Source organism: Embiotoca jacksoni, unplaced genomic scaffold, assembly GCF_022577435.1.
Source record: "Embiotoca jacksoni isolate LCO1_2020_lvr unplaced genomic scaffold, fEmbJac1.0.p SCAF_4, whole genome shotgun sequence".
In the NCBI taxonomy this organism is placed as follows: Eukaryota; Metazoa; Chordata; class Actinopteri; family Embiotocidae; genus Embiotoca; species Embiotoca jacksoni.
This window is the reverse complement of record NW_027185392.1, coordinates 19,260,739-19,287,660: the sequence shown is the minus strand read 5'-3', so window position 1 is coordinate 19,287,660 and position 26,922 is coordinate 19,260,739. Positions and strand designations below refer to the sequence as shown.

General features: G+C 43.1%; 2 protein-coding genes across 3 annotated transcripts; one reads left to right on the top strand and one right to left on the bottom strand.

Annotated features, from left to right (window-relative positions):
* Positions 1-135: 135 nt before the first annotated feature.
* Positions 136-9,601, bottom strand: cbx6a (chromobox homolog 6a). Its single transcript, XM_069167381.1, has 5 exons — positions 9,383-9,601; positions 8,179-8,222; positions 7,918-7,983; positions 7,339-7,405; positions 136-5,261 (listed from the first exon to the last, which is right to left on the bottom strand). Exons 1-5 carry the CDS (start codon positions 9,449-9,451, stop codon positions 3,972-3,974), a joined length of 1,536 nt encoding a protein of 511 aa, XP_069023482.1. The 5' UTR covers positions 9,452-9,601; the 3' UTR covers positions 136-3,971.
* Positions 9,602-10,954: 1,353 nt separating this feature from the next.
* On the top strand, positions 10,955-26,857 carry pla2g6 (phospholipase A2, group VI (cytosolic, calcium-independent)). Of its 2 annotated transcripts, XM_069167239.1 has the most exons (19): positions 10,955-10,995; positions 11,597-11,817; positions 12,215-12,424; positions 13,189-13,369; positions 13,577-13,764; positions 14,761-14,857; positions 15,107-15,289; positions 16,427-16,535; positions 18,505-18,621; positions 19,307-19,397; positions 20,073-20,236; positions 20,317-20,467; positions 21,934-22,070; positions 22,385-22,462; positions 22,972-23,126; positions 23,224-23,275; positions 24,597-24,712; positions 24,873-24,946; positions 25,589-26,857. In XM_069167239.1, the coding sequence occupies exons 2-19, from the start codon at positions 11,603-11,605 to the stop codon at positions 25,731-25,733; spliced, it is 2,463 nt and encodes an 820-aa protein (XP_069023340.1). In that variant the 5' UTR covers positions 10,955-10,995; positions 11,597-11,602; the 3' UTR covers positions 25,734-26,857. The 2 variants fall into 2 exon arrangements, with proteins under 2 accessions (XP_069023340.1, XP_069023341.1); XM_069167240.1 differs by lacking the exon at positions 22,385-22,462.
* The last annotated feature ends 65 nt before the right edge of the window (positions 26,858-26,922 follow it).

Sequence of the window (26,922 nt, the reverse complement as noted above, 5' to 3'; positions counted from 1 at the left end):
GTCATGCTTCCAGGCAGGTCAAAAGGTCAATCTATATATCTATCTAAAGGTCAATTTTCTGCTTCTTGCATTCAAACAGTCTCAGCAGAATTAATAAAAATGATTCAACAAGTAAAAAAGCAAAACAAGGCCAACTGCTTTTGAAAGAGCTTTTAATTAAAAGCCTTGTACAAGAAAACACACAGAAAGCAACAACAGTAACAGGTAACATGACACTGAATACATCATCTGTACAATAAGGGTTTGCAAAACATGCTTCATAATTTCAGATACATTACAATGTCGTCATCATCATCCTCCACCTCATCTTCATCACCATCAATACAATGTACAGAATTCATATTAGCATAAAACCAGACAAAACTGCAGTCTTGACACGTAAATATCAGTCGGATCAGCTTTTCCTTCTGATCAAACCCATGTTGGACTATTACAAAAATGGCGTTCAAATAAACAGCATCACATTGAAATTTGAATGCATATTTCAAAAAAAGTATTAAAGTACAGTACAAATGAAAAACATTTTTTTTTAAAATTCATTAAGCTTTATCCAAACTAGGATCCTTCCTTTATTTTCCAATTAGTGCCAAATAAATCTAGCACATCAAAATACATCACATAGAAATGTCAAACGATTCAAAAGGGGGGAAAAAAGACTTCAAAAACAATCAAACGATAAAATCAAGAGCCCTATTTGGTTGAAAGATAGGCCACTAAGTTGAGTTGTGCTACCCCATATGAGAAAGAAAAAGAAGGAAAAACATCGCTTAGCAGCCTAATACCTTACACATCTACCAACTGTCACTTCTACCCACCACTTAGAGATATTAAAGATATAGTAGATGAAAACATCTATTCCATAACTACCATTTATCCATTTGAAGAAGAAAATAATCCTTTAGTTTACCAGGTTTCTGGAAAATACAGGACAAGTCCGACTGCGTTTTCACTTTGACTCGTAAATGATCGAAAATAGCTGAATTGAAATTTGAGCTGGAGACCATATCATTAGCGTCTTTTCTTCATATAATGGATGTGTCATTTTGGAATAAATCTTCCCATGTGTAACCTATGAGAGTATTGAAACAGTATTGAAACAGTATTGACAACAACTAGGACCATCCAGTAACATGACAGGAGAAGAGGCGACGTCATCCTCGTCAAGAGAAACAGTTAGAAGTTACCAAGCTAAAGTCACGGTTTAGTCATATTTTCTCCAGCTGAGCCAAGTGAGACGAGGTAAACATCGCCGGAAGTGCAGCTGAGGGTGAACGGAGCAGCTATAAGGCAACACATGCGGAAGGTTTTTTTTTTTTTATATTCTGACACATAGATACAACCACAGTTGGAGCCAAGGTCTGGGAAGGTCTACACAGAGCAGCCAGCACCAGAGAAAAAGAACCCGCGTATAAAAGGGTTCCTTTTAAGTACTTTTGACGCACGTGAAGGTAAAAAAAAAAAACCCGACAACTCTGATCACTTCCAAGCTTTTCAGGGAGTTTGCTGAAAAAGGTTCTCGGTCAAGAAGACGAAGGGCAGGGGATCAAACTATCCGAGGTCGAGCATCTTTTCTAACCGGCAGGCGAAATGACGCCATCTGACTGGAATATGATTCCACCGAAAGAGAGCACAGAGACGTGTTTGCTAATGATTGAAGGTAAAATGGTCGACCGTCACCTCGTAGAGCAGCCAGAGGTTCAGGAAAGATACGTTTATCAGCCACAGACCAAACCGTTTGTCTTTCAGCTACGTCCCCTCAGAGAAACCAGCAGCGTGAGAGGATGCTTTTCCTGTTTGAGAGAGAAACGTCAAGGTGTCCTTGGGTCTAATTCCTCATCATTTCTCTGCGTGTACTCAAGGGCACAGTGTAGTCTAGAAAAAAACAAAAACAAAAACAACAACAACAACAACCCGGTGTCTAAAATAGGAGCCGGAAACAAAGCTACTCCGATGACTTCACAAAGACAACTGGAAATGAAAAACAATGAGTTTTACGTCTTCCTTCAGGATGGGCGATGATTGACAAGTGGTGAACCTGCAACATGCAACTGCATAATAATAATAATAATAATAACAACAACAACAACAGCAACAACAACAACAACAACACACAATCTTTGTGCCATGTATGCAAGAAGACGGAGAGACAGAGAAGTTCAATCCCTTGCTCCTTCCTCACCTCTGCACTGTTGGCCAATCACGGAGCAAAGTGGATGTGAATGTCGGGCCGCGTCCAGACATGCTGTGAACATGTGATCCGATCTCAAGCAGACCGCTGCACGGACGTCTGATCACACCCGGCATTATCACGCGTGACCACGTATGATCGGATCTCACTTCGACATGCTGGACTCCAAACACGTTTGGGTGAAAGAAGCATCGGGTAAACAGCTGGATTTGATTCACTTAACAGCTGCTTTATGGCCGCGAGCTCGGCTTGCGCCAGCAGAATCACGCGGGATACTCTTTTCTCTTCCTTTAATATTGCTTAATCCCAGGACATCAGTTGAGCAGGTGGATCCTTCGACACGGTCCAAACGGAAAGGACGTGTCCATCCGAGCAGGTCAAATCTCAAAGCCTCTTCGGTGTCTTTGCACCCGTACTTTCAGCTGACCGCGTGTGATCGGGTCGTCCGGGACGCGTGTTATTGCCAGGCGTGAGCAGACTCCAGGTCCCCCACGGGACCGAAGAACGAGTGTCCTCCGGTTCCTGCACTGGCCCCGTGAGCAGCAAGAAGACGCTGTGAACCGTGCTACATAAACCACTTCTATTGACACGACTTGAGAACGTACTAACAAAGAGTTTCTATCGCTGAAGGACTAACTGGTAACATCCAAAAGGTTTGTTCCACCTGCCTACGTGGAAGGTAAACAGACAAAGTGACCGGTCCCTGTTGATCTTTGGGACCCAAAACCCGCCTGGCTTCATGTTCCACATGCTGGAAACACCAGCCAAGTAGTTCACAGTTTCAACTAACTGCTATTTATAGCTGCACTTTATTGGTGGCTTTAGCCTCAACTGTGTTCGGCTCATGGACCTTCGAGACCTTGACTGGTTGAGAAGTTATATGCGGCGCGATTCTGGCAAAATCCCACAATGAGCTGCAGGCCAGTTTAGAGTCTTGGTGGACGTTACGGAGTCGAAGATGGTGGTTGGTTTGTGAAGGAAACAAGGCAAGTAAGGAGAGACTGCAAGGACAGCAATAACTTAAAACAAACCTTCCGTTTTTGTATTTTCGTTTGCAGCTTTTAAGGTTGTGCGTGCATATAAATACTTCCTCGTACTGGTATATGCGTGTGCGTTCAAGAGGGAAAGAGGAGAAGGCCTTGGGAAATTGATGATCTACGTAGAATAGGTTGGTGTTTTTGATGCAGTCAAGTGCATTGCGTTTACCTCGCCGTGTTGACACCCGAGAGTCCAACTTTGTTAAGTGCAAAAACGCATCACCTCATTTATCGTTAACAAGCTGGACTTCCAATGAGACTAATGGGTCAGGAAATAGGCCGCCGGTAACAGCCGGCGCAGCGGAGGAAGCATCGCAACACTGTGTTTCTGTCACGTACAGGTGTGCTTGATAAAAGTTCACCCCAAACACCAGATGGGTGACGGTTCCACTTTTAGGAAAAAAATTGTATATTGCACCAAACAAGCTGAACTCAGCATGTCTGAAGCAAGTGAGAGAAAACGTCTCCATCTCGGTCTGCTTCAGACAGTCAGTGCTGTGCAAGTGGACACTATATGGCAATTTGAATGACAAGGGGGCGTATTAGCTGCCCCCTTCTTCGAATTCATACATTTCATCTTTAAAAAAAAAAAAAAAAAAAAGCTCTTTGAACTATTCAATGGCTGGGCGGCGTGAAGGTACATTTCACACGTATGGACATACCCTTTAGGTAAAAGTAGGAGAGGGATGAAGTGGCAACACTGGCATATTTTTTTCTATCATCATTCAACTTCGTAACGTGATCTCCTATGGCTTCACTGGGGAGGCGTTGTCGGAGGGGGCGACAGGAGGAGGGGAGGAGGAGCTTTCAGGGTTAGAAGAAGGCGAGGCGGGGCAGGAGGCCGGGGAGGGGAACTCTTTTATGGTGACGGTGACGAGGTTGGTGGTCACGTCGGTCACCACTACATCCTTGCAGCTCGGTGCCATTTCAGGGTGCCAGTTGGGGTCGCCCTCAGCGGGCACCCTCTTGGGCTCAGCAGCGGCTGAGGTTTGGTCCCCGGGAGAGACCGAGGGAGGCGTGAAGGGCAACTGGCGTTTAGCCTTGCGTTGGCGAAGACTTTTCCTGCTTCCCTCCGAGGGTGTCGAACGGTCCGGGGCATCCTCCTCCTCTTCCTCTTCCAAGGAAGAGGAGGGAGAGGATGGGAGGAGGGGGAACGCTGACGCCGCTGGGTTTGCATCGGAGGACGGGGCAGGAGCTGATAGCTTGGCACTGTGGCCCTTCTGGGTCTCTGTGTGAGGTTTACTGGACTTGGGGTCCTTGCTGGAGGGTGAGGCTCTGGGAGACTGTGCAGCCGTGGCTTTGGTGGGAGATTTTCCTTGAGATCTACTGGAGCTGGAAGGAAAGGGAGGTGACTGGTACTGGGAGGAGGTGGTGCGGCTGTCCCTGGCTCGAGTGCTGGAACAGGAGCCCGGGTGGGACTGAAAAGACACGGGGCCTCCGCACTGCAGCCCGAACGGCTTCCCGTACATCGGGAACCCCAGCATCTTCAGAGGAGGCTGGAAAGGTTTGTAGGGGGCCTCTCCCTTCTTCCCGATGATGCGATTCCGGGAGGGGATGTTTTGGCGTCCCGCTGTAATATTCCTACCGCCTGCAGCGGTGCCGCCCCTCCCCGGTTTGTCGATGACCTTCAGGTTGAGGATAATCCGACCTCTCTTGACCTCCCGGGGTTTAACTCTACGGTTCAGGATGCGGACGGTCTCAGAGAAGGGGGAGACGTGCATGCGGGAGGGGAAGCCACCAGGGTTGGAGAAGGTGGGCCCCATGGGGTCGGAGCGAGGCAGAGGGCGCCTGGACATCCGGTGGCAACGGTGGATGTCTTTCTTCAGCTTGTGGGTGGCAGCGAGGGAGTTGAGTTTAGGAGAGGGCGCCACAGCTGAGGAGGAGGAGGAGGAGGAGGAGGAGGAGGACGACGACGGTAACTGATGAGGTGTGGCAGAGGAGGGAGCTGCTCGGCTGGAGGTGGACGACGAGGAGCACGAAGTGTTCTGGCGGCTGCTTGAGGCACGGGTGCTGCTCTCTCCTTTCCGACCACGAGCCTGAGGGAAATTAGAAATTGATGAAAAATGCTTTTGTAGAATAACCGACTTTGTTTCCAGTGTCGGTGTGAGACAAAAGATCTCAAGGTCACTACAAACTTTTGATTAAAAAAAATGAGAACCCATTGAAGAGTTTTGGAGGAATGAACCTCATAATGGAGTTAGACCCGGGAGCCTGTTCAGACACGAGTGATCCGATCGCGAGTGGACTGTATTAACTGTGTTGTTTGTCATAGCTGGTAATATCATGTGACCCGTTGTGATTGGATCTCACTTCATGAATCATGTAAATAAACGTGAACACGTACAAAAAAAAAAAAAAAAAAAAAAAAACGTGAGGAGAGAGGAGTTGAGGCTAACAGGCACTCACCAAAATGACACCTCTTTGTTCTCTGGAGGCTCATTTTAATGTGCCATCTATTACAAATTTATAATGTATTTCATATTTGTAAATGTCTGAATACTCAAGTTTGTTAATCACAAGCTGACCCGTCAAGCGGGACCCGATCACGTCAGGTGAGGTTCAGATTATTGGATTATTGCAGCAGGTCTGAGAGGGTCAGGCTCTGCGCTGCGGTGGACGCATGAACTGTGAAAGCAGGCAGGGGTTCTTCTAAAGCTGTGGGTCTGATGTGCGTTAGAAATTGCAGACAAGATAAGATCAAATAAATACATAAATACACTAAACCCAGAGGGTTTGGTGAATTAAGCGTCAGGTAAACAGCCATTCAGTAAACACAAATCTCTCCGACTTTTTGTAATTTTTCAGCTGCGCTCGGCAGAATCCTTCAGGACATTTTTTCTATTGGATATTTCTAGTCCACATTTAGAGAACATTAGCTGAGTAGTTGGTCAGTTGCATCTGCGCTCACACTGCTAAAGGTATGTGACCAAAGACCACTTCTGAATCTGACAGATGGGGTTTCGATGTGTACTTAATGCTTCTTGGGCGAGTTCACACACCAGACTTATCAGCATTGGTTTGAACTTTTGACCAACTATTTATGCAGTGTGTCTTTGTTGTGTGTCTGTGTACAGCTGCATGGGTATCAATAGGCTGTTAGTCCATTTGCAGTAGAGATAAAGTTTTGCTCTTTGTTTTATTACTTCTTCTAACCCGCCCAGATGGAAATTAAATAGCTGAATCTGGTACAAACAATCTTTCCTCTTTTTGAAAGGAACTGATTTTGTACATGGTCCCTGTCAGAAGCAGAGTTAATAAACTAAACACATTTACTTTCAGTTGACCGCTTGTAATCGGATCACCCGGGACGTTAATGCCAGGTGTGAACAGGCTAAGAGTCACGTATAGTCATTCAAATGCTGTGGAGATAAATGTCGCCATGCAACTAATGTAGTAAAACTGAACCCTTTGCAGCCAAAATGAACTGATATTTACCCTCGTTTTAGTTTTAAAATAGTCTTTTGATCTAAAAGTCGCCAAATCAATGCTTACGAGGAGAACCTTTCCATACATTATTCTAATCAATTTCGATCAATGTGATAGATCCCTCTATTGTTGCTGTAGTTGTTGTTGCTAATCTAATAAATCCTAAAAGGGCTTGTGCAGCTCAATACACAGCTCTGATTGTGACTGGCTGCATGACAAAAACATGGCCCGTGTTTGATATTGTTGCCAAACTATTTAAAGCCCCAGAAGGACTTTTCTATGGCCAAAGGTCGTTGGCTTTAACACCTATCTGACCGCATTGAGGCCGCTCCGGGCTCATTTGTACAAACGAAAGTAGCACAGAATGAATACATCACTGCGGCGCCGACTTTTTTTCATGTTACTTTCTAAAGACAAGACACGCAGATTGATGAATGTTGTGAGGCAGAAAAGTCAAATAAACTTCAGACAGACAAGACGGCCTGCTTCAAGTAGGTTAACCTTATTCATAGAAACCACAAACAGACCGTTCTGCTCCCCTGGAAGGTGCTGCAGCCCGAACAAAGGTAGTTACTGTATTTGAGGTTTGGTCAAATTCATTGAATGACTTTATGATTTTAGCCAGTTATTAAACACGGGAGCTCATTTCTCGGCAGAGACATTAAAACAAACATCAAAACAATGTACCTTTTTAACAAAGTTTTTGGGTTTTGGTCCCCGTTTCTTTGGCCCATGAATTTCTCTTTCCCGTTCCCTAAAAAAGAAAGACGACAAAAAAAGACAATGACAGTTACAACAGCGCAGACAAGAAAAGTCAAGACGGACTAAAAAAAGAACGAGACAACTAGAGCAAATAAAACGAACTGAAAGAAATGACAGCGATGAAAGCTGTGGGAAAGTAGAGCAAGCGGGCACAGAGAGCATCTGAAGCCACGTCTGAACAGATTCTCTGTCTTCTCGTGTCCATTAAGTTTCCTGTAAACATCTCTGAGCAGCACAAGGCTTTCAAGTGGCTTGGCAACAGACAAAAGGAGGTTCAGCTCACACAGACTTTTTACAATCAGATAGAGAAGAAGAGGAGGAGGAGGAGGAGGAGGAGGAATGTAAAGACACTAACAGTGGAGGTGAAAGTTGGAGTTAACACTTACATTAAAGATTCGTGGGAAATAAGGACATGTGACAATGAACAAAATGAACAGACCGGCTTTAACCATTTGATGACAAACCCTTGATACATTGAGGTCCGAATGAGCTGCTTTTACTCACTTTTGCTCGAAACCCAAAATCAGCCTGTCGTCCAGAATATTCTCCTCTGGCTCCCACGTGCTGTGCCTGAACAAGGACGGAGCAACAAGGAGAAAAAAAACACCCAACAAAAGGACACCATTTAGCACAAATGAGTTTAGCTCCAAATCTGATTTAATCCACATTTTCAGTAGAAAGTAAGCACATTAAAACCAACACTGGCAGATGCTTCACTTTAAAGACCTTGAGGGTTGTGATATTTCCATTAAGAGTAGCACTTACTTCATTGCCCATCCTTTCCATTTGACCAGGTATTCAATTCTTCCCTACAAGAAAAACACAGATGGTGGATTACCAAAAAGAGATCATGTGAGAACAGAGATTAAAAAAAAATAAAAATTAAATCACTTAAAACACACTTGCAGCTTTCCACAAGGATCGTCTGTCCTTTACACAACAAATAGGAACAAAAACAACATTCACGTTTGTCACGAAAAGCAAAACAACAGCAATTTAATCCTGCTTCTGTCCTGGTGATCCTCCAGGCTCTATATCAGTCTAATAAACGTCATGTTGGAAGTTAATTAGATTCCAACAAGGGAATTATGTTGCAGCTGGATTTCTTCCCATTTGACAGGGGGACACTTCACTGATCCACCAAGGACAGAAGGAGCACTTTTTTCCCCCCTGAGACCTACATTTGTTTTTGGATCGCAAACATTTTACAAGAAGTGGCTGCAACTCTGAGTTGTCCAGAAGTAACTGGAGGCCTGATGGGCCTTGCTTGTGTGTGTGCCAGACTCCTTTATCAGTTATTAGGGTCTCTACCACAGATACGAGCTTTACAACACTGGTGATATACGATAATAAAAAAATAAAAAAAACCTATTAGAAATCCTTCATCGGCCGTAGCTGATGAAGGAAGCTCATTTTCCTCAATAACAGCACACGAGTGCGAGCAGTACATAATGTTTGGGGAACCGTGTCTGCAGCCTGCAGAAGAAAGCAACAGTCTCCAGCAGCCTTTAATGTGCACCTCGTTCACAAGCTGCAAAAACTGCACACTGTGACCGTATAGCGTCGGCTGCCATTAGCTGGCAACGAAATCAGGCCCCTCCATTTCATAGCACAAGCCCCATCGGCTGGGCTGCCTTGTTCTTTTGCAACTCGCCCCTTCTTTGTGTCGCTGTTGTTGTGTTTTTTTGTTTTTTTTTTATTGCCCTGTGGGAACATACGAGCCATGTCTGGGAGACTCCGCTCGGTAGCTTCCAGCTAACTCCGGCTAGCACAGTAATAAAGGCCTCCGTAGCGTTGCATTAGGTGCAAAGCAGACAACCCGGAGCCTTTGGACCGGAGCAGCGCTCCGCCGTGCTGACCGCCGCCAAACATCTGCACGCAGTAAAAAAAAAAAAAAAAAGGAAAAAAAAAAAAAAAAAAAAAAAAAAAAAAACAGAAAATACGCGGGACGGTGGCGGCTGTGGCTCACCTTGCGAACGCGCCGTTTCAGGACGGCTTCCGCGGCGAAAATGCGATCTCCCGTCGCCGAGGACTCCATGTTTCATACCCGACCGAAACTACCTGTCTCTGTACGTCTCTTCTCCAGACGACGAGCTCCGCTGACTCGCTCGGGTCGACCACAGCCAAACTGTGCGAGGAGGCAGCGCACACATATGCACAACACTTCACAGCAGCGGCGCGGCCAGCGCTGCTCTCTGTCACGTGGCCGGGGTCAGCCCCCTCGGTCGCCCTGGCAACGATGAAGACATTCACGAGGATGCGAATAAAAAAAAAAAAAATTAAATTAAAAAAAAAAACTCGCGCTGCTTTCAGCATTTAACCATCTCTGTCATTCTGCATCATATTTGTACTATTTTATTCATTTAATTTTATTATTTCGTATTTACTTTATTGAGATTTTTTTTTTTATTATACCACAAAGCCCAGGTGTTGCTTATAACACTAACCTGTGTTACAGAGAGACACCAACAATCCCAGGACCATGAAAAAGAGGCTGCAAAATTTTACTTCACCATCAATATTTACATTTTTCCCACCACGACATGTAAAAAAAAAAAAATAATAAAAAAAATAGCATCGTAGCATCATATGTGGTGCTTGGGCATTCAGAAGCTGGATTAGAAAGGGAGAGTGGGGCCAGTGCACAATCAATGTCCCGGTCTGCCCATGAGTACACACCAGAAAGTCCTCATCTTGTAAGAATAAAGCTCAGTGAACCTTTATTTAACGGAGCTTTTGACTTAAAATGACAATCAAATAAAATTGGGCCTAACCTTGGATGGGATGGCATTTTGGAGTTTGCATAATGTTCTCATGGCTGAGTTTGATTACTTCGCTTCAATGCAGTTTTGTTGTCGGCCTACATGAACTTTAATTTTGCGGGTTCAAGCTACTTCTATTATTTCTGCTCTAATTCCTAAGACTGAATATTTTACTTCGATAGATTTTTCTTACACTATATTGACCCACTATTTTTTTGGAGACTTGATATGACACACAAAACGTAAAATCAGATTTTATGATGCTTCTTACTTTGATATTCTAGGATAACATGTATGTAAGTAAAGTAAAATGGGATAAGTAGTGTTGCTGCTTTTACATATCTTAAACTATAAATACTATGAGGGACACATTCATGTGTATTATTGGTGTTTTACAATGGCTTTTGAACCAAAGACTGATTTATAACTAAAAATCTAAATTACTGAGCCATTCATTTAATGTTTAATGTGCCTGTAAAAAAAAAACCGTCACTACAATTTTAATTTCTTTTCTCAAATCTAACTTATTTATTTATCATTTTTAATTGTTCTCGAGTTGCTCAGTGGAAAATATGTTTTAAAATAAAGATGACGTAGCAGCTCCACTAAATTGATGACGTAATTACGAAGGTCTTTGATCGACAAGAAAACGATCTTCAATAGCGTTATGTCCCACCCTTTATACGTAGCAAGTATCTCGTACCTGAGCTCTGATTGGTCCAGCTCACGCCAATCAAGATCTGCAAGCAAGGTTGGTTGCGGGACGCGATTGTTGACGTCGCTGTCAGAAGTCAGGCCGACGTCGCAGAGCAGCTAGCAGGTGAGCTCGGACAGACAGCGGCGGGCCGCTTTTATATTTACACCACTTAATGCGATCAGCTGACGGGAAGCTAAATGTTGTATCTGTAAATAGTTTGAGGTGTTTATGTTAAAAGCATAAACTGACTGCGTGTTTCGCTGACAGTATCAGGGTTGTTGTTGTTGTTGTTTTTAGCGCCGCTATCGTGTCGAGTTGATTGAGGATAACTTGAAACTCGTGAGCAGCATGAACGGAGACACGTGTTTGTTATCGGTTATCACAGACACAAGAAGGTCTGGGAGTTTAACAGGGAGGGGGGAGTTGGCAGCTGTTAGCCTCACGTGTAATAATAATAATAATAATAATAATAATAATAATAATAATAGTATAACGTTAAGTTGTTTTTGACAGAGCAGGAACCCACAAGTAGAAACTGTCAGCAGCTGTAACACACAATGTCGGGGTTAGTAGTCGTGTTGCTCTTCTTGAGTGGTTGCATCCCGTCCTGGGGGTAAAATGAATCATTCATCAATGTTGACAACAATCCCAACAATCCCATAAACATGACTGCGTGTTTTATCTGTGCTGCTGTTTCAGTCTTTCCACATCTCTGTGATTTCAGGTGACAATGCAGTTCCTGGGCCGGCTGTTGGACACCGTGTCCTCCGTGTCAACCCTCTTCACCAACCCTTACCGGGTCAGAGATGCGCCGCTGTCCGACTACGGAGGAGCGGGCAAAGTCCTGCTGAAAGAGGAGGGCCGCCTGGTCCTGTACAAAAACACCCAGTGTCAGTCGTGGGACTGTCTCCTCATGTGCCCAGAGACACCGACTGTTGTGCTGAGGTCAGTGTTGATCACATCAACGGGAGAGCGGTGTGATAATACGTGCCATTCGTAGTGCAATACAGCCGCCAAACTAGTGTCAAAGGTGCAGATGTCATATTTTAAGATGCACCTTTTTTTTTGAAGTCTGTAAATTACAACAAGTAGAAAGTAATGTAAATAGTGACATTGAATGAACAAAAGGAACTTTTTGATAGACAAGGAAACCAAATACAAGAAATAAAACACACTCTGAGGCTCACAGCTCTTTGTAATTATCTTTCCAAGTGGCAAAAAGTAAGTTATTCTTATTCTTAGTTAACTAACCTGTCATTTGCAGTAGTTTTACCAGAGTTTTTGGTACTATAGGTAGTATCTCCAGTGAAACTTGACTCTGTACCCGCTGGACTGCCTGAAGGCTCTTTCAGGTGGTGTCAGAGGAGGATGCCATGAACTGGTTCCCGCAGTTCGCCCTCAAACTGCGACCCTTCTACGAGACACTTCCTCTGAAAGCCGAGACGGTGCAGCCAATCGTGGACTGCATCCGCAACCACCCGGACTGGAGCTCCGCCCACATCGCCGTGGAGACGAGTCTGAGAGAGTGTCTCAAACACAACTTTGTCCAGAGGTAGGACATGTTGAGTTTTACCCAGCGGTGGGTCAGACTTAGTGAACCTGCAAGTTATTCTTGTTGATTATTAATTGAATCAGTTTTATATGAAGTTGTATGACTTCATATTTATATATATATTTGCATTATATACAACTGAGTGAGGACAGGATAAGGATGTATAAGCCTCTTCTATAGAAGTGTGAGCAGTCAGTATGAGTGCCAGCTAAATGCATAAAGGGTAACAAATACTATTAATTATGTATGACTGATTTATATAAACAGCTTTTTCCATGCAGCAGTTGTTTTTTTTATTCACATTAGTTCAGTATAATAAGAAACGTATTATTACATGTAAAAGCTACTTGAGACAGTGAATCTATCACAGTGGACATTTAATTGCTATAATTTTTGTCAAAAGTCTCTGAGGCAGCCTCGTGTTGTGGGGACACTTAATATAAACGACACAAAGAGGGAACAGACATCATGAAAAGGAATTTCCAAGTAAAGTTAAAAAGTTTATGCTGGAATGAGTTAAAAGGCACAACGATTTTTCAAAGCTGTCCTTGTTTTAATCACATTACCACAGCATGATAAGATAAGGTGGCCAAAAAAACTAAAGTTCTGCAAGCCAGTTTTTATACTGACACGATCGGAAATTTATTGCTGCCTAGAAAGAGGGAAATGATTTGAAACCTGCTTTATACTTAAGAAAATTAGTTTTATGGCAAAACGTGCAGAGCTCCCAAAGATAAAACCACCTGTCGTCTTTCCGCCTTCAGTCAGATCAACGCTCGCAATGCATCAGGTCAGACGCCGCTGCACCTGGCGTGCGAGCGAGGCGACTTGGCGTGCGTAAAGGAGCTGCTGGAAGAGAGCCAGGCTCGTACCGATATCAGAGACCGCAACGGAGACACACCCATGCACTGCGCCTCCAAGCAGGAGTCTCCAGTCATCGTCCAGGTGAGACTCAGCCGGGGTGAAGTCTCAGTTACACGTGTGAAGGTTGATGCTCTATTCAGATGGAAAACAATACATCAGTCTCGTTTCATCTGATTCATCTGGAATTTATCATAACACCATTTTTTAACTGTTTTTAAAACTCAACTGATTAGATCCTCCGAACTGCGTATGAACATCATGTTCCCGCTCTCCTCTCTCCTCTTGCAGGTTCTGTGCTCTCGACTGTGCTCGGGGGTGAACGAGCTGAATGACAACGGGGAGACGCCGCTGCACGTGGCGTGCCGTTTGGGCCGCATGGAGGCCGTCAAAGCACTGTTGGAGGGCGGGGCCAAGTGTGATGTCATTGGTGGTGCAGGCTACCCCATCCACAGCGCCATGAAGTACAGCGAGAAGGGGTGAGAGGGACGAGCGCTAAGATTTAGCTACAGAACAGTTTTGGTGTGTTTTCCTCAAGCGGCACGGTGTTGAAGAAAGGAACCGTTTCCACTCTTCCACTGATCAACATCTTGGCCCAAATACAAGGACCACACACGGACTTTGAAGAGATAACGACTTAATACCAGTGAAATTATCTGTCCATGCAGCTGGTTAGTTCTACTTTGACAAGAAATCTTAAAATAAGCTGGTTCCAGTCTAAATATTAATGCTGGTTTATAGATCAAATTATTTGAGATCAGACTTTCTACAGCACAGTAATCAGTGAAATAACTAATTATTAGTAAAAGTTCTTAATTAAATAGTTTTGAATTATTAACTTTCGCCCACTAGAAAACTGAAGGCCAAGGAAGAAGAGAGTGAATCACTAATTCAAGTGGAAATGACTTCATACTGGTTTGAAAGAAGGTGACTCATCTTGAAATAGGACATAGGTAGGTCAAAACGCATATTTAATTCAAGGAAGGTGATATTTAATTGAATTTAGTGAACTGATCTGCCTGAGAAAGCACTAAATGATCTATTTATGCTAAAAACAAGACCAAGTAGATACAATGGTATGGTATGGTATTAAGCCAAAATGACAGATGGATGTACAAGAGCAGTAATTAATACTTGATAGAATAAAATAAAATTAAAAAGGGGCCTAATCTGGAAATGCCAGTGAGTGTATTTTTTGTGAGTTGTTTCATTTTGCTGAAATGAGTAATGCTGAGGGAGGGAAACTGTAGAGGTTGTTACAAAATCATTTAATGGTGCTTTTTAAGACATGGAACACTTTGTACAAACACACACACACACAAAAAGTAAAACCCAAATAAACTGTGGCCTTTTATAAGGGTTACTGAAACTGACATCGTACATGAGAAAAACTGTGCTGAATGATTTTAAATGATCTGCTTCTGTTGATATGTATTCGATGGTAAATGTGTTTTTGTTGTGTGTTTGTGTGTCAGCTGTGTGGAGGAGATCCTTAAAGCAGACCCAGGTCAGCTCCAGGCTGAGGACTCTTTGTATGGCGGGACGCCTCTTCACTGGGCCAAAACCTCTGAGGTTACAAACATTACATCCTGTGTTTAGTGGTTATGAGAAGCTGTTTGAATCACATGTTTGCATTGTGAGAGGATACATCCAGAGAAAAAGGCTTTGATGAAACCTAAATGGATGACCTCTGTCAGAAAACACTTGGAGTCTGTGCAACATCGAAAAACCTTTAATCCCTCATAAAGGCTCAGCTGTTGAAAGATTAGCAAAGCGTCAAAGACTAACTTCATGTTTGCTGTCTTGCTCTCTCTGTGCCAGATGTGTTGTATGCTGCTGGAGCACGGCTGTGAAGTGAACTACCTCAGCAAGACCGGGGAGAGCGCCCTCCACATTTTGACCCAGAGGGGCCGCTTCGAGGCGGCCATGGTGTTGCTCACCCACGGGGGGAATGCCAACCTGAAGGGCCAGCATGGGAACACAGCCCTGCACCTAGCGATGAAGGTGCGTGTAGAAGACACAGCGTATTGTTAGTCTCGTGTTTTCAAGTGGAAGAAGTAATCTCTTACTGATTTGCAAAATGTCGGAGAAATGAAAGAGTGATGATATTGGAGGGCCGATCGAAAAAACAAAAACAACTGTTGTGTATGACTTACAGTGCAGCGATGTGCGCAGTGCAGGAAGAAGCAACGACCTTCGCGAACAAGTTTTCCAAGTTTAATCACGTGATCAACATCAGCACCTGAGTTACGCAAGTTTTTGTGGACGCTGGTTCGTGCACATTTTACGATTTCATCATTGACTTGAGCAGAGACATTTGTGCCAAACTCCAGAAGTCAGCATCAGAGAAATGCTTTCGAAAATCCACTTCAATGAAACAGTGAGCCAGGCGAGGTGCTTTGAGCGACATTTGTGTTTCAAGAGGGGCAGAATGTCACTGTCCAAGACCGAAGAAAGGGCGTCAGGTCAGGAGCCGCCAGCTGGCTTTTCTTTGGTATTTGCGGGGGGGGGGGGGGGGGGGGGGGGGGGGGGGTTGTGCGCTGTTAATCTGTCCACCAGGCTCAGACTGTCAACAACGAGTTCCACTGTGATGCTCTGAGGGAAAACATTCACTGCAAACTATCTGTACTGTGGAACTGCGGCTCCAACATCTCAACGCTCCCGCTCACAGCACACAATTGAAAATGCAGAAGTCTCTAACCCACAAGCGAGCAGTTTTATTTGTGCAGCACATTTCATACACAGGGCCAATTCAGTACGCTTCACACAGATAAAAGCAATAGAAGAAACATACATCTATATATAAGATACAACAAATATGATTAAAAAACAATGCCAGGTCACATCGCTGTGCTGCACTCTGTTGGAGCGCACCGGGAGCCGTCTCTCAACTTTTTGAACACGCTTCATTAAAAAAGGGGTTTACTAAGTGGTTGTAACGCAGCAAGAGAGGGAAATGCTGAGAAGAAAATGCTGTTATTTGACAGAGCTGCTCAACTCGGTTCTTTCTCAATGCAGAAAAACTATGCAATGATATGTGACTCCTTCAGAATGGAAATAGATCCATCCAAAAACCGAAATCACAACACGTATGGTTTTAAGATAATGATATTGACCACTTTGTGTGACTCTGTTCATCAGATGGACCACATGGACTTGATCAAAGCTCTGATTGTGTTCGGGGCTGACGTGGAGATCCACAACGACCTGGGAGAAACGCCCGGACTCATCGCTGCTCGCAGCAGCAAAGGTGAGAGGGAGGGAGGGAGCGAGGGAGGGAGAGGGAGAGGGAGGGGGGAGAGAGGGAGGGAGGGAGGGAGGGAGAGGGAGAGAGGGAGAGGGAGGGAGAGGGAGGGAGAGGGAGGGAGAGAGAGAGGGAGAGGGAGAGAGGGAGGGAGGGGGGAGCTTTAAATGTGGCTGACCTAACCAACCTGTTTGATCTCATGTAGTCCTCCTTCAAAGCATGTGTTCCTCTGTAGATTGTAGAGCGTCTGTGTGAGCACACGGAGGTATTTAACAAGAGATTCTAGACAAAATAATCCACTTTAAGCCGTCCTCAGTGCCAATTATTAATATTTTAAATGTTTTATGCAACGACTACATTGTTTTACAAATGTTAAGAGGCTCAATGAGCTGTCATTACTCCTTTTTTAAAGGTATAATAAGAAATATTTAACTGCCTTAAAGAGTAATATTATACAAGACAAGACTTAATTGATCCTCAGAGAGTGTAAAAAAGTGGGAAAGATACTAAAATACATAAAAATGAAAGCCACTCTCTGGTCTCTAAATTGTTCAAAAAAATACTTAATTACTGTTATTTAATCTTTTCACTCCCTACTGTCATGTTCACGTTCTCCATAGTGGAGGGCAGTAATACAAGTGAGTGGTATTTGAAAATGTCCTTTTATCCGTTAATAAAGCAAATGATTGTCAGTACAGTGTTCGCATCGCCCCTTCACTTCACAAGTTCATAACGTACACAGTGTCAGTGATAAAACATTGTTTGAATGTCATAGTTTGTTGCTTTACAGTTTTTTTTTTGTATTATTCTGACCAATAACTGTCGGCCTACAGTTGTGGTAGTGACATTCAAACTGCTTCCTTGTCACAATAAATTTCTCATCTGTAGTGCCGTGACAAAAAGCCCATCCAAATGATGCCCTAGATCAGGGGTGTCAAACTCACTTTAGTTAAGGGGCCACATACTGCCCACTTTCATCTCAAGTGGGCCAGACCAGTAAAATCATAGCATAATAACGCATTCATAACGACAATATTTCTCTATGTTTAAATCATTGGTGACGGTTTTTGGATGATAAACCCTATTTTAAAGGTCTTTCTACAATAAACTAGAAACATAAAGAGCAAAATCTCAGACATCAGTCCACTGTTTATCTGCCCCGGCTCTCCTCTGCAGATTTAACGGGTCACAAAGCGAGCAGCAGCTTCTCCCTCCGGAGCAGACGTCACATTTACGCTGTTTCTGAAGCAATTACTGGATCGATTAAAAAAAACAATTACAAAACGTTTGTACTCATAAACCTCCATATTCTCATAGAAATGCAATTTATGTCTTTCTGTAATTTTCACACTTAGCAAAGTCATCCGGCGGGCCGAGCCGGACCCCCTGGCGGGCCGGATCCGGCCCCCAGGCCGTATGTTTGACACCCCTGTCCTAGATTCTCTGTCAGAGTGTTTCCACCTGAGACTTTACCACAGACAGCAATATAATCCACCTGTTAAAAAGAAGAGCATTTTAAAGGCCAAAATATTTTTAACCTCTAGTTTGAATACTTATAAAAAGACCTGAACATTGTTACTCCTGACTTTTTACTTCCTGTTCAAACAGGCTTATCGCATGAGCATATTTGTTGTTTGCACATTAATAGGTTGTTTATGAAACCTTTCACTGGATGCCTAGAAGCAGAAATAGTGGTAATTTAAGTCTGCTGTTATGTATTCATTTTGAAAATGCATGATAATCGCTAAGAGCTTACAGATGTTCTCTCCTCCTCTCTCTCCCTCCCTCTCTCTCCCTCTCTCCCTCTCTCTCTCTCTCTCTCTCTCTCTCTCTCTCTCTCTCTCTCTCTCTCTCTCTCTCTCTCTCTGTTCATCTTGAGCTCTTCCTGCTGTGTGTGCATGTCTAACACGCTGGCTTGCTTGTGTGTGTGTGTGTGTGTGTGTGTGTGTGTGTGTGTGTGTGTTAAACATGAAAGGTTCTAATAGAAAGATACTGCTGGACATGCTGTGTAGTGTAGGAGTCCAGCGCTGCCTCCCTCCCTCCCCCGGCAGTCCTCCTCCCATCTCCACCATGGCCAAGCCTCCAGGCATAGGTAACACCATCGTCCCCCACCTGCCTCTTCTTCACATTTGAGTTGGTTTCTATTCTACTTTTATTTCACCAGGAGGTCCTTTGAGCTTTACGTCTTTCAAGGTTACAGGAATTATATCACTGTTCTCTGTTTGTTTGTTTTCCACTTAAATGTCTCCTTTTTCCTCATAACTGCATTATTTTTAATTCATTTATTTCATATTTTGCAAATCCTGAAAATTTGTGCTAATTTAGGACCGTTTCAATTAATCTGAAACATAATGTAAGAAATGACTTTTATTACAAAGTGTAAAGACTATCTTCAACAGATTAACATGTTTTCAGTTCAAAGTGCTGTTGGAAAACTTCAAATCAGGAGTTTGAAGAATGTTAATGAATGAAACCTGAGCAGGAAGGTGGGATTTTATTTTGATCATGTCAACAATGATCCAAAAAAGTTTGATGAGGCAGCATTGCCGTGCTCCCCAAACCTTTTCCATTTGCAGCATACTGTGGCAGAGAGTGTCTGCGGTGATGTGTAATGATAGCGATGAATAAAGGAAATGTGTGTGTTTATAGATGTTGTGAAACCATCACGAGTTGCTCCTTGTAAAACTCCCATGTGGCTATCAGAAACCCCAGTGACCGCTTTCCTTTTCTGTCCTTCATGCATTCATTTGATGATGTGTCATGTGATTGGCTCACAGGGTTTGATGACATCATGTCTGTGGGCGCTGCAATCGGTGCAATGAGTAGAGGCAGATCTGAAGTGGACGGCCTCAAAATGGAGAAAAAGAAGTGAGTGGACTATATGAAAATTATTAGAAGGGGAGGAGATCAAAGAATATTTGTATGTCCTCTTTGTATTTGGAAATGAGAGAGCTGTCAGATTTGTTTAAGTGATTTCTACACATTTTATACATTCATTTTTATACACATTTATATTTAATATTATTTAGATTTAATGATTTATATAGATATTTATTTACTTATATTGGTTTGTACTGATTTACACAGGTAATTTGTAGAATTTGTTCACTTTTTAAAACATGTATATTTAATGGAAATTTAAAATTTTGAAATACAACAGTGGTTTGAAATATCAGTATGACAGGTGTACAATAATTAACAGGCTATATTGCATCATCTTATTTAATTGAAACACTGTGAGTCCGTTCATAGACATAGAGCTGGCACATGTGTCCGGTTCACTTGTAATTGATGTAATAACCATAAACGTATCTCCAGTTTGTCATGTTTGCTGTAAATATATCATTTTAAGATGAAGAGGTTGTTAAGGTACAAAACCTTGATTTAAGGGGAAGGCATTCTTTCTTTTGTAAAACGGAATATAGGATTAATCCCTTTCCCTGGCACAAAATATTTTTTTTGTATCATTTTATTTGTATGTTTTATATGATTATTACAGTTTTGGAGACAACATTTTTTTTTGTTGTCTTTCCTGTGCTGCAGGATAGACAGACTGCTGTGTCTGGATGGTGGAGGCATTAAAGGCCTTGTGCTGATCCAGATGTTGATCGCTCTGGAGAGAGAAGCAGGTCGACCCATCAGAGAGCTCTTCGACTGGGTGGCCGGCACGAGCACCGGGGGCATCCTGGCCCTCGCTATCGTCCACGGTGTGGTCGCGTTTTCTTTTACACTTCTCAGCGTTCCTATAACGGATCAGAACAACAATGAAACTTTCTTTTGTGTGTAGGTAAGTCCATGGAGTACCTGCGCTGCCTGTACTTTAGGATGAAGGAGCAGGTGTTCAAGGGATCAAGACCCTACGAATCAGCACCGCTGGAGGACTTCCTGAAGAAAGAATTTGGAGAACACACCAAGATGACAGACGTCCGATACCCCAGGTAACTGTGACGTCAACATGTGACACTTGTCAGCAGGCTGTTTATAGCCAATGCTTTCCTGTAAAGTAGTCTTTTGTAGGCAGGAGGCAATTTGTGTATTTTGTTCTGTGTTTCTTGTTGGTAGCAATGTCATCAACCAGTTTTAAATATCCCTCTGCTTTGCTATGATTGGTCAGCCTTTTGGAAATTTGACCTGATTCTAACCTGCTGAGCAAAACTGGGGGAAAATGACTAAACTACCCAAAACGACTCGCTTTCTGTGTTAAGTTTGAGCAAGTACAAAGTCATCATATTTCTAGGATGGTTTATTATTTGTCACCTATGAACTTTCCTTCAATCTGCTGGGTTTTTCAGTCTAATTTAGGTCAGTTATGTTCAGTTTCAGTCACCTCAAGGCGCTAAAGGTGAGACTACAATATTATGGAGAGAAATCCAACAATTCCAACCTGAACAAGCATTTGGTGACAGTGGAAAGAAAAAAAAAAGACCTTTTAACAGGAAGAAACCTCCAAAAGAACCAGACTCAAGAGGCAGGCGGCCATCGGTCTGGACTGGTTACCGCAGGCTTCTGTTTAGGGCCTTGCTTCCTTCATACTGTTACCCAGCCGGCTAACAGGGGAATCATTTGGTCGGCCCGCACCGGTTAATAGCGTCTTGATCAGCTACCACAGCTAATGGGTTGTTTTCCATGGTGTGGAGCTGCACTTCCAATTAAGCGAGCCCCGTCTCCAATGTTGCAAAAAGTTTACTTTTATGACAAACAAAATATCGCTGAAGGAGGCAGAGGAAAAACTAAACATCTGTCACACTGATCAGGAGACAGAAGGAGAAGCAGAGGGAGAGAGAGAGACAGAGAAGCCTTGTTAAGCAAATGGAACTGAAATAGCACATTTAAGTTTAAGGTTAGCAAAGGATTTTGCATGAGTGTTACAAGTTGAAATCAGCTGCCCAGCTGCCGCACAAAGAGGTTTTGTGTAGATGAGCGAAGCTATATGAGCGAGGATGAACGCTGTGAACAGCAGCAAAGCGCGTCCGCAACGGAAAGTGAAACATCACGGTGACTGTGATGTCCAATGTGACACACAAGATCCCGACTACTAACATGGATGGAATTTGGGAGGCCAGATGCTCTATTTCACAATGAATGTAAAAAATAGTTTGTGGATCCACCCCTGTGATTCAAACCTGCTCCACACATGAATGGGTTCCTCCTCAATTCATGCGACACAATTCCACAAAGTTTCTTGAAAATTGGGGCAATCCTGCTGACAAACTTCAAAAAATGTTAATACAATTTTTTCCGATTCTGAAAATCATTTTTGTGTCATTTGTTGCTTGTTTTCAGGTTTTAAAGAGAATTTCTCATCAAGCTTCTTTAGCATGAACACAAATGCTGAACCAACCGACGCTCCTCTCTCTAACTATTACGCTTTTCACTTTCCCCTCCTTTATTTCTTTCTGCACAGGGTGATGGTGACCAGCGTTCTGGCAGACAGACATCCAGGCGAGCTGCACATCTTCAGGAACTACAACCCTCCGTCCGTCCGCAGAGAGCCTCCATATGCCACCACTGCTACGTTCAAGCCTCTCACCATCCCACAAGGTACTTCAGCTGTTACCCACTGTGACCTATTGCACTAGTCTTTTAATACCAGAGAGGGCGAGTGGCGCGCACTGATCATACCACTGTGTGCCGGCAAAGTAAGACGTTTTCAGAAACTGCAGGTTTTAAATTGCGGGATGTGGTAACCACGTTTTTGGTTTATTCAGGCAGTGAAACCTGAAAATGGTTGTGGGTGAACGCAGAGTTGGCATGTCATCACATTCAGTAGGAAGTCTGATTGTGTTGTTCTGTGTTGTTCTGTGTTGTGTTGTGTTGTGTTGTGTTGAGTGCCAGCTGCCATGTTGTTGTTACAGGATGGGAGGATGAGGATGTGTTGATAGTAGGATACACAGAGGAGCCACCCAGAAAGCATAGAAAGGTGCCAGATGAAGGTGTGTGGACGTATGTGTGTGTGTGTGTGTGTGTGTGTGTGTGTGTGTGTGTGTGTGTGCGTGTGTGCGTGCGTGTGTGTGTGTGTGTGTGTAACTAAAGTCAGTAAAACTAATTTTCTCCAAAAACACACCTTAGATGGAATTAAAAAGTTTAACATTTTTAGTTTTAAATACTCTTTCTTGTCCACAATGTGCATTTCAGTTCAGCACCTTAACACTTCACGGCTGCTAACAACTGTAGTTTGGGAGCTCGTCGTCTCATACTGGATGTCAATCTTAGCAAAGAATTAAATAAACAAACCCTTTTATTTTGTTAACCCTTCCATTCATATCATGCTTCTTCCCAGAGTCTTAATAAAAACCACGTGGAATTATTGTTTCGGGATATACCATTGGGAAGTACTGAAATCTGCATCTGGCTTATCTCATTGATAAATATGTTTTTTCCTCTTGCGCTATTTGAAAAAAACCTGCAGTCTTAAACCCTCAAATCCTCGTCTTTACATCAGAGCAACTAGTGTGGAGAGCCGCTCGCTCCAGCGGAGCTGCTCCAACCTACTTCCGACCAATGGGCCGCTTTCTGGATGGAGGGCTGCTGGCCAATAACCCGACTCTAGACGCCATGTCAGAAATCCATCAATACAACAAGGCCTTGAAAGCAGAGGTAGGTCTTGCATTAAGTGCACATTAAACTACTAACCTAAATGGATTAGTAAGTCCTTTATTGTTTATTAGATGATTTATTTATCCGTTTCTCTCAGGGCCTCAAGGAGGACATCAAGAAGCTGGATATAGTTGTTTCTCTTGGAACAGGTAAGTCATTTAAATGTGTCTGAATGTGTTGTGTATCCATTGACTGCTTGTATATTCGTTTTTTTTATTATGCCTGTGCACATAATGTATGTGGATGAGATAAGATAACAACATGAGAATAAAAACAACTGAGCAATAACTATAAGGTATATAAGTAATAAAGGCTAACAGTGCCTAAAGTCCACTTTCCCACGGCCGGTATCAGCACGACTCGACTCACTTTGGACAAAAGTTGTGGACAATACCCGGTGCTATTTTTAGTATCACCGTCATTGAGGTTCCAAGCGAGCTGAGCTGACACTAAAATGTGACTTGAAAACATTGCGGACCACTGATTGGTCAAAGAATCATCACAATCACAGCGTCGCAACATGGGTCTGCATCCTGCACCAACCCGCCATTGTTAACCATCCAAGCTACTATAGCAGCCGCAATTTATTTTATTCACTGGAAAACCCCATTAACGGCAACCTGCAAAACCAAACTGTGGTCAATTAAGGAGCTGCAGACGTTCCTCTGCTTGACAAACAGCCGCATACGGAGAATCCAGAACAGCCTCTCCTCCATTTCCTCCACTGTTTCTGTCTGTCGGTTTGAAGATAATGTCACAACAGTTTCATGTGTCGTCACTGCGTTCAGGGATTACCATCTGAAGTGGAAAAGGAATTTCAGAAAAATACTTGGTACCAAAAGGGGGCAGTGGTGAGCCATTAACTGCAGTGGAAAGGCTCTGTGTAGAATAACACAAGAAATGAGTCAACTAAAATCTGCCACTGCCCGGGACGATCGTGGTGGTCAGTGCCAGTATCTGAACCGTGTGTCCCGCCTGGAAAAACAGGGAATTCAATTATTGCCATTTTGCATTCTTTCAAACAAACACAATCATATGAACACTTTGAGATAAAGTTACACTCAACTGGGCGCCAACTGAACTCGGTTTATCTCAGTTTATGTTGCTAACCAACGCAGCAGTTGGCTTAAATGTCAGGTTCAATATTCCACAACCCTGATGAACAGTCCTGTGTGTTTATACATATACACTTTATATAATATATAATAAAACCGTCTTTCAGTCTCTGACACTTTCTGTCAGGGTTTTTATTTCTGATTAAATGTGCCATGGAACAGCCATAAGTTGTCGTATGTCATCTCATGGATGATGTTAACCCAGGGTGTCAGCAGGATACAGCGTATTTACAGTAATTCACACTTATTTTGAGATGGAAAGTCGCTGTGTGTAGACAGTTATTTGTCTCTTCCTGCAGAGCCACCACTGGTTATACACTTTGGTTGTGTTCATGTGCTCCTTGTGTGTCTCCAGGTAAACCTCCTCAGGTGGTGGTGAGCTCTGTGGATGTTTTCCGGCCCTCCAACCCTCTGGAGCTGGCCAAGAGCTTTGTGGGAGCAAAGGAGCTGGGCAAAATGCTGGTGGACTGCGTGAGTACACCACTTTTTGTATTTCAATCAGTGACCATCATTTTCTACTGTCCAAACAATGTTTTGATCCCATTCATTCAGCCAGAGTTGTCACTTCCACTTTTTTTTTTTTTTAAATGTTTACTCATATTTTTCTTCAAAATCCTCTGTGAATGAACAGTGTACAGATTCTGACGGCTGTGCAGTGGACAGGGCCAGAGCCTGGTGTGAAATGATCGACACCATCTACCACAGGTCAGCTGACTATGAACATCCTTTTTCTGGCGAAGTATCTTTTCTCAGCCCACTTTTTGTAATGTCTCTTATTCATCACACTTCCTGTGCCGTTTTTCAAAACACGAGTTTTATGTAAGACATTTTGCGAGCTGACTGGTGTCAGTAAACCCTGCATGTCGCAACGAGTAAACATTCGGGTGCGAGCGACGATATTAGTTACAGTGAGACTACCTACTAGTCGTCAGTGTGCTGGATGAGGTTGGGAACACTGGAGTCAAACGTGCTGCGAGTCAGTCTTTTAGAGGCATGTTGACGCATTGATTCAGAAAAGTTGTCTAGGAAGTGCCCGGCCTAAACAAGACACGACTGCAGTTTAATCCCCAGATAGACTGTATTTCTAGACGGTTTCTATCTTGGTAGTGCCTGACTCGGCTAAAACAAAAGTTTTTGAAGGATACATTATTCTGTGTCATTAAGCCCTATTCAGCCCATTATCTCAACCTTTTTAAGTGAAATTACAAGGTAAATATATGTAAAACCTTTTCATTAAAACACCATTGTGCAGCCTTTCATACACTCATTTTGTTTCAACTATTTTTTTTAAGTTTGTCCCTGCTGTGAAACCTCTTACAGTCAGTGTGTTTGTTGTATTTTGCGCAGACTGAGTCCCCAGCTGTCACAGGAGGTGATGCTGGACGAGGTGAGCGACGCGGTCCTGGTAGACATGCTGTGGGAAACCCAGATGTACCTGTATGAGAAGAGGGAGGTCCTCCAGTCTCTGGCAAAACTGCTCCTGAACAAATAAGAACACAAGAAAACCATGAGGAGAGGCTGCGAAGATGGGAGGAGAAGAGATGGAGACGGCAACAGGGAGTCAAGAGTGGTTGGACGAGGCACTCATATTTTTGAGCCATGTGTCTTCTTCTAGACTGTAATGTCTATGTTGGCGTGTGCTTTCTCTTTAAAAATGATTTACACTTAAATGTAAGTACACATCAGCAAGCGTGTGAACCAAGATGGAAACTGAAGACTAAGACAGGAAACTTCCTTTCGCCTATTGAAAAGCAAGTCATGTAGCATGATGTGACCTTATCACTGATCTTGTCACGACTGTGGTTCATCAAGTTTACTGGTTGTGTAGAAACCAGTGAAGGAGATATTAAATCTGGTCTTCTTTGGTCTGACCACTCGAGAAATGGAGAAGGAAGTGGTTTTAACAAAATGTAGCGTACACAGCGACTGCGGCTGTGTCAGCTAACTGCCATCCTCCCTCTCTCCACTTATGTTGGGTAACAAATAGAGTCCAAACTTGTTTGAATCCATTTCTGACTGGATGGGATGAAACTGTGACTCTTCTCTTCATTCCTTCTTTACTTGTTCCTTTTTTCTTTTTTTTTTTTATCCATTCAGCTACAAAGACACGTAAGATAGCGGCATTTTATTTTCCCTCAGACCATAATCATCAAAGGGAGTCTGCAATACCACCAGAAAGCCTACATTATACTGTAGTGCAGCTTGGGTGATGGTGATGATGAACCACTTCTGCCTTATGTGTCACTGACCCGTATTTGTACCGTTTCCTTTCTTCTTTTCACAACACATTTTCCTGCCCTTTTAAGTTATTTATACTGATTAGTCGCAACATTTAGCCTCACACACCTGTCGATAAATTGTTTGCACCTTGTAGACTCAATCACTGAGTCTGCTGTGAAAATGTCTTGAACGCATACTTAACATGTACTATTACAACTGGAGTCGGAAGTGAACTTGAATGATCAACTTACTTGAAGAATAAAGGAACAGAAGACCAGCTGCTACTTGCACAATATTAACAGGAGGCAACAAATACTTTTCTATTGTTTTTTTTTAATCTGGATTAATTAAGTGTATACTTGTATGGTAATAAAATATATAATTATTGACCTAAAATGTATCGATGATATTTTTTCCCATAGTTTATTTAATCAAAGATTATAGACTATTATAGAATATAT

Coding starts and splice junctions, on each gene's coding strand:
- cbx6a (XM_069167381.1), bottom strand. CDS start 9,451: ATGGAGTCCTCGGCGACGGGAGATCGCATTTTCGCCGCGGAAGCCGTC. Junction 7,984..8,178: donor TGGAAAGGATGGGCAATGAA/GTAAGTGCTACT, acceptor GTCCTTGTTCAG/GCACAGCACGTGGGAGCCAG. Junction 7,406..7,917: donor ATTTTGGGTTTCGAGCAAAA/GTGAGTAAAAGC, acceptor TTTCTTTTTTAG/GGAACGGGAAAGAGAAATTC.
- pla2g6 (XM_069167239.1), top strand. CDS start 11,603: ATGCAGTTCCTGGGCCGGCTGTTGGACACCGTGTCCTCCGTGTCAACC. Junction 14,858..15,106: donor ACTGGGCCAAAACCTCTGAG/GTTACAAACATT, acceptor TCTCTGTGCCAG/ATGTGTTGTATGCTGCTGGA. Junction 20,237..20,316: donor GGCCCTCGCTATCGTCCACG/GTGTGGTCGCGT, acceptor TTTTGTGTGTAG/GTAAGTCCATGGAGTACCTG.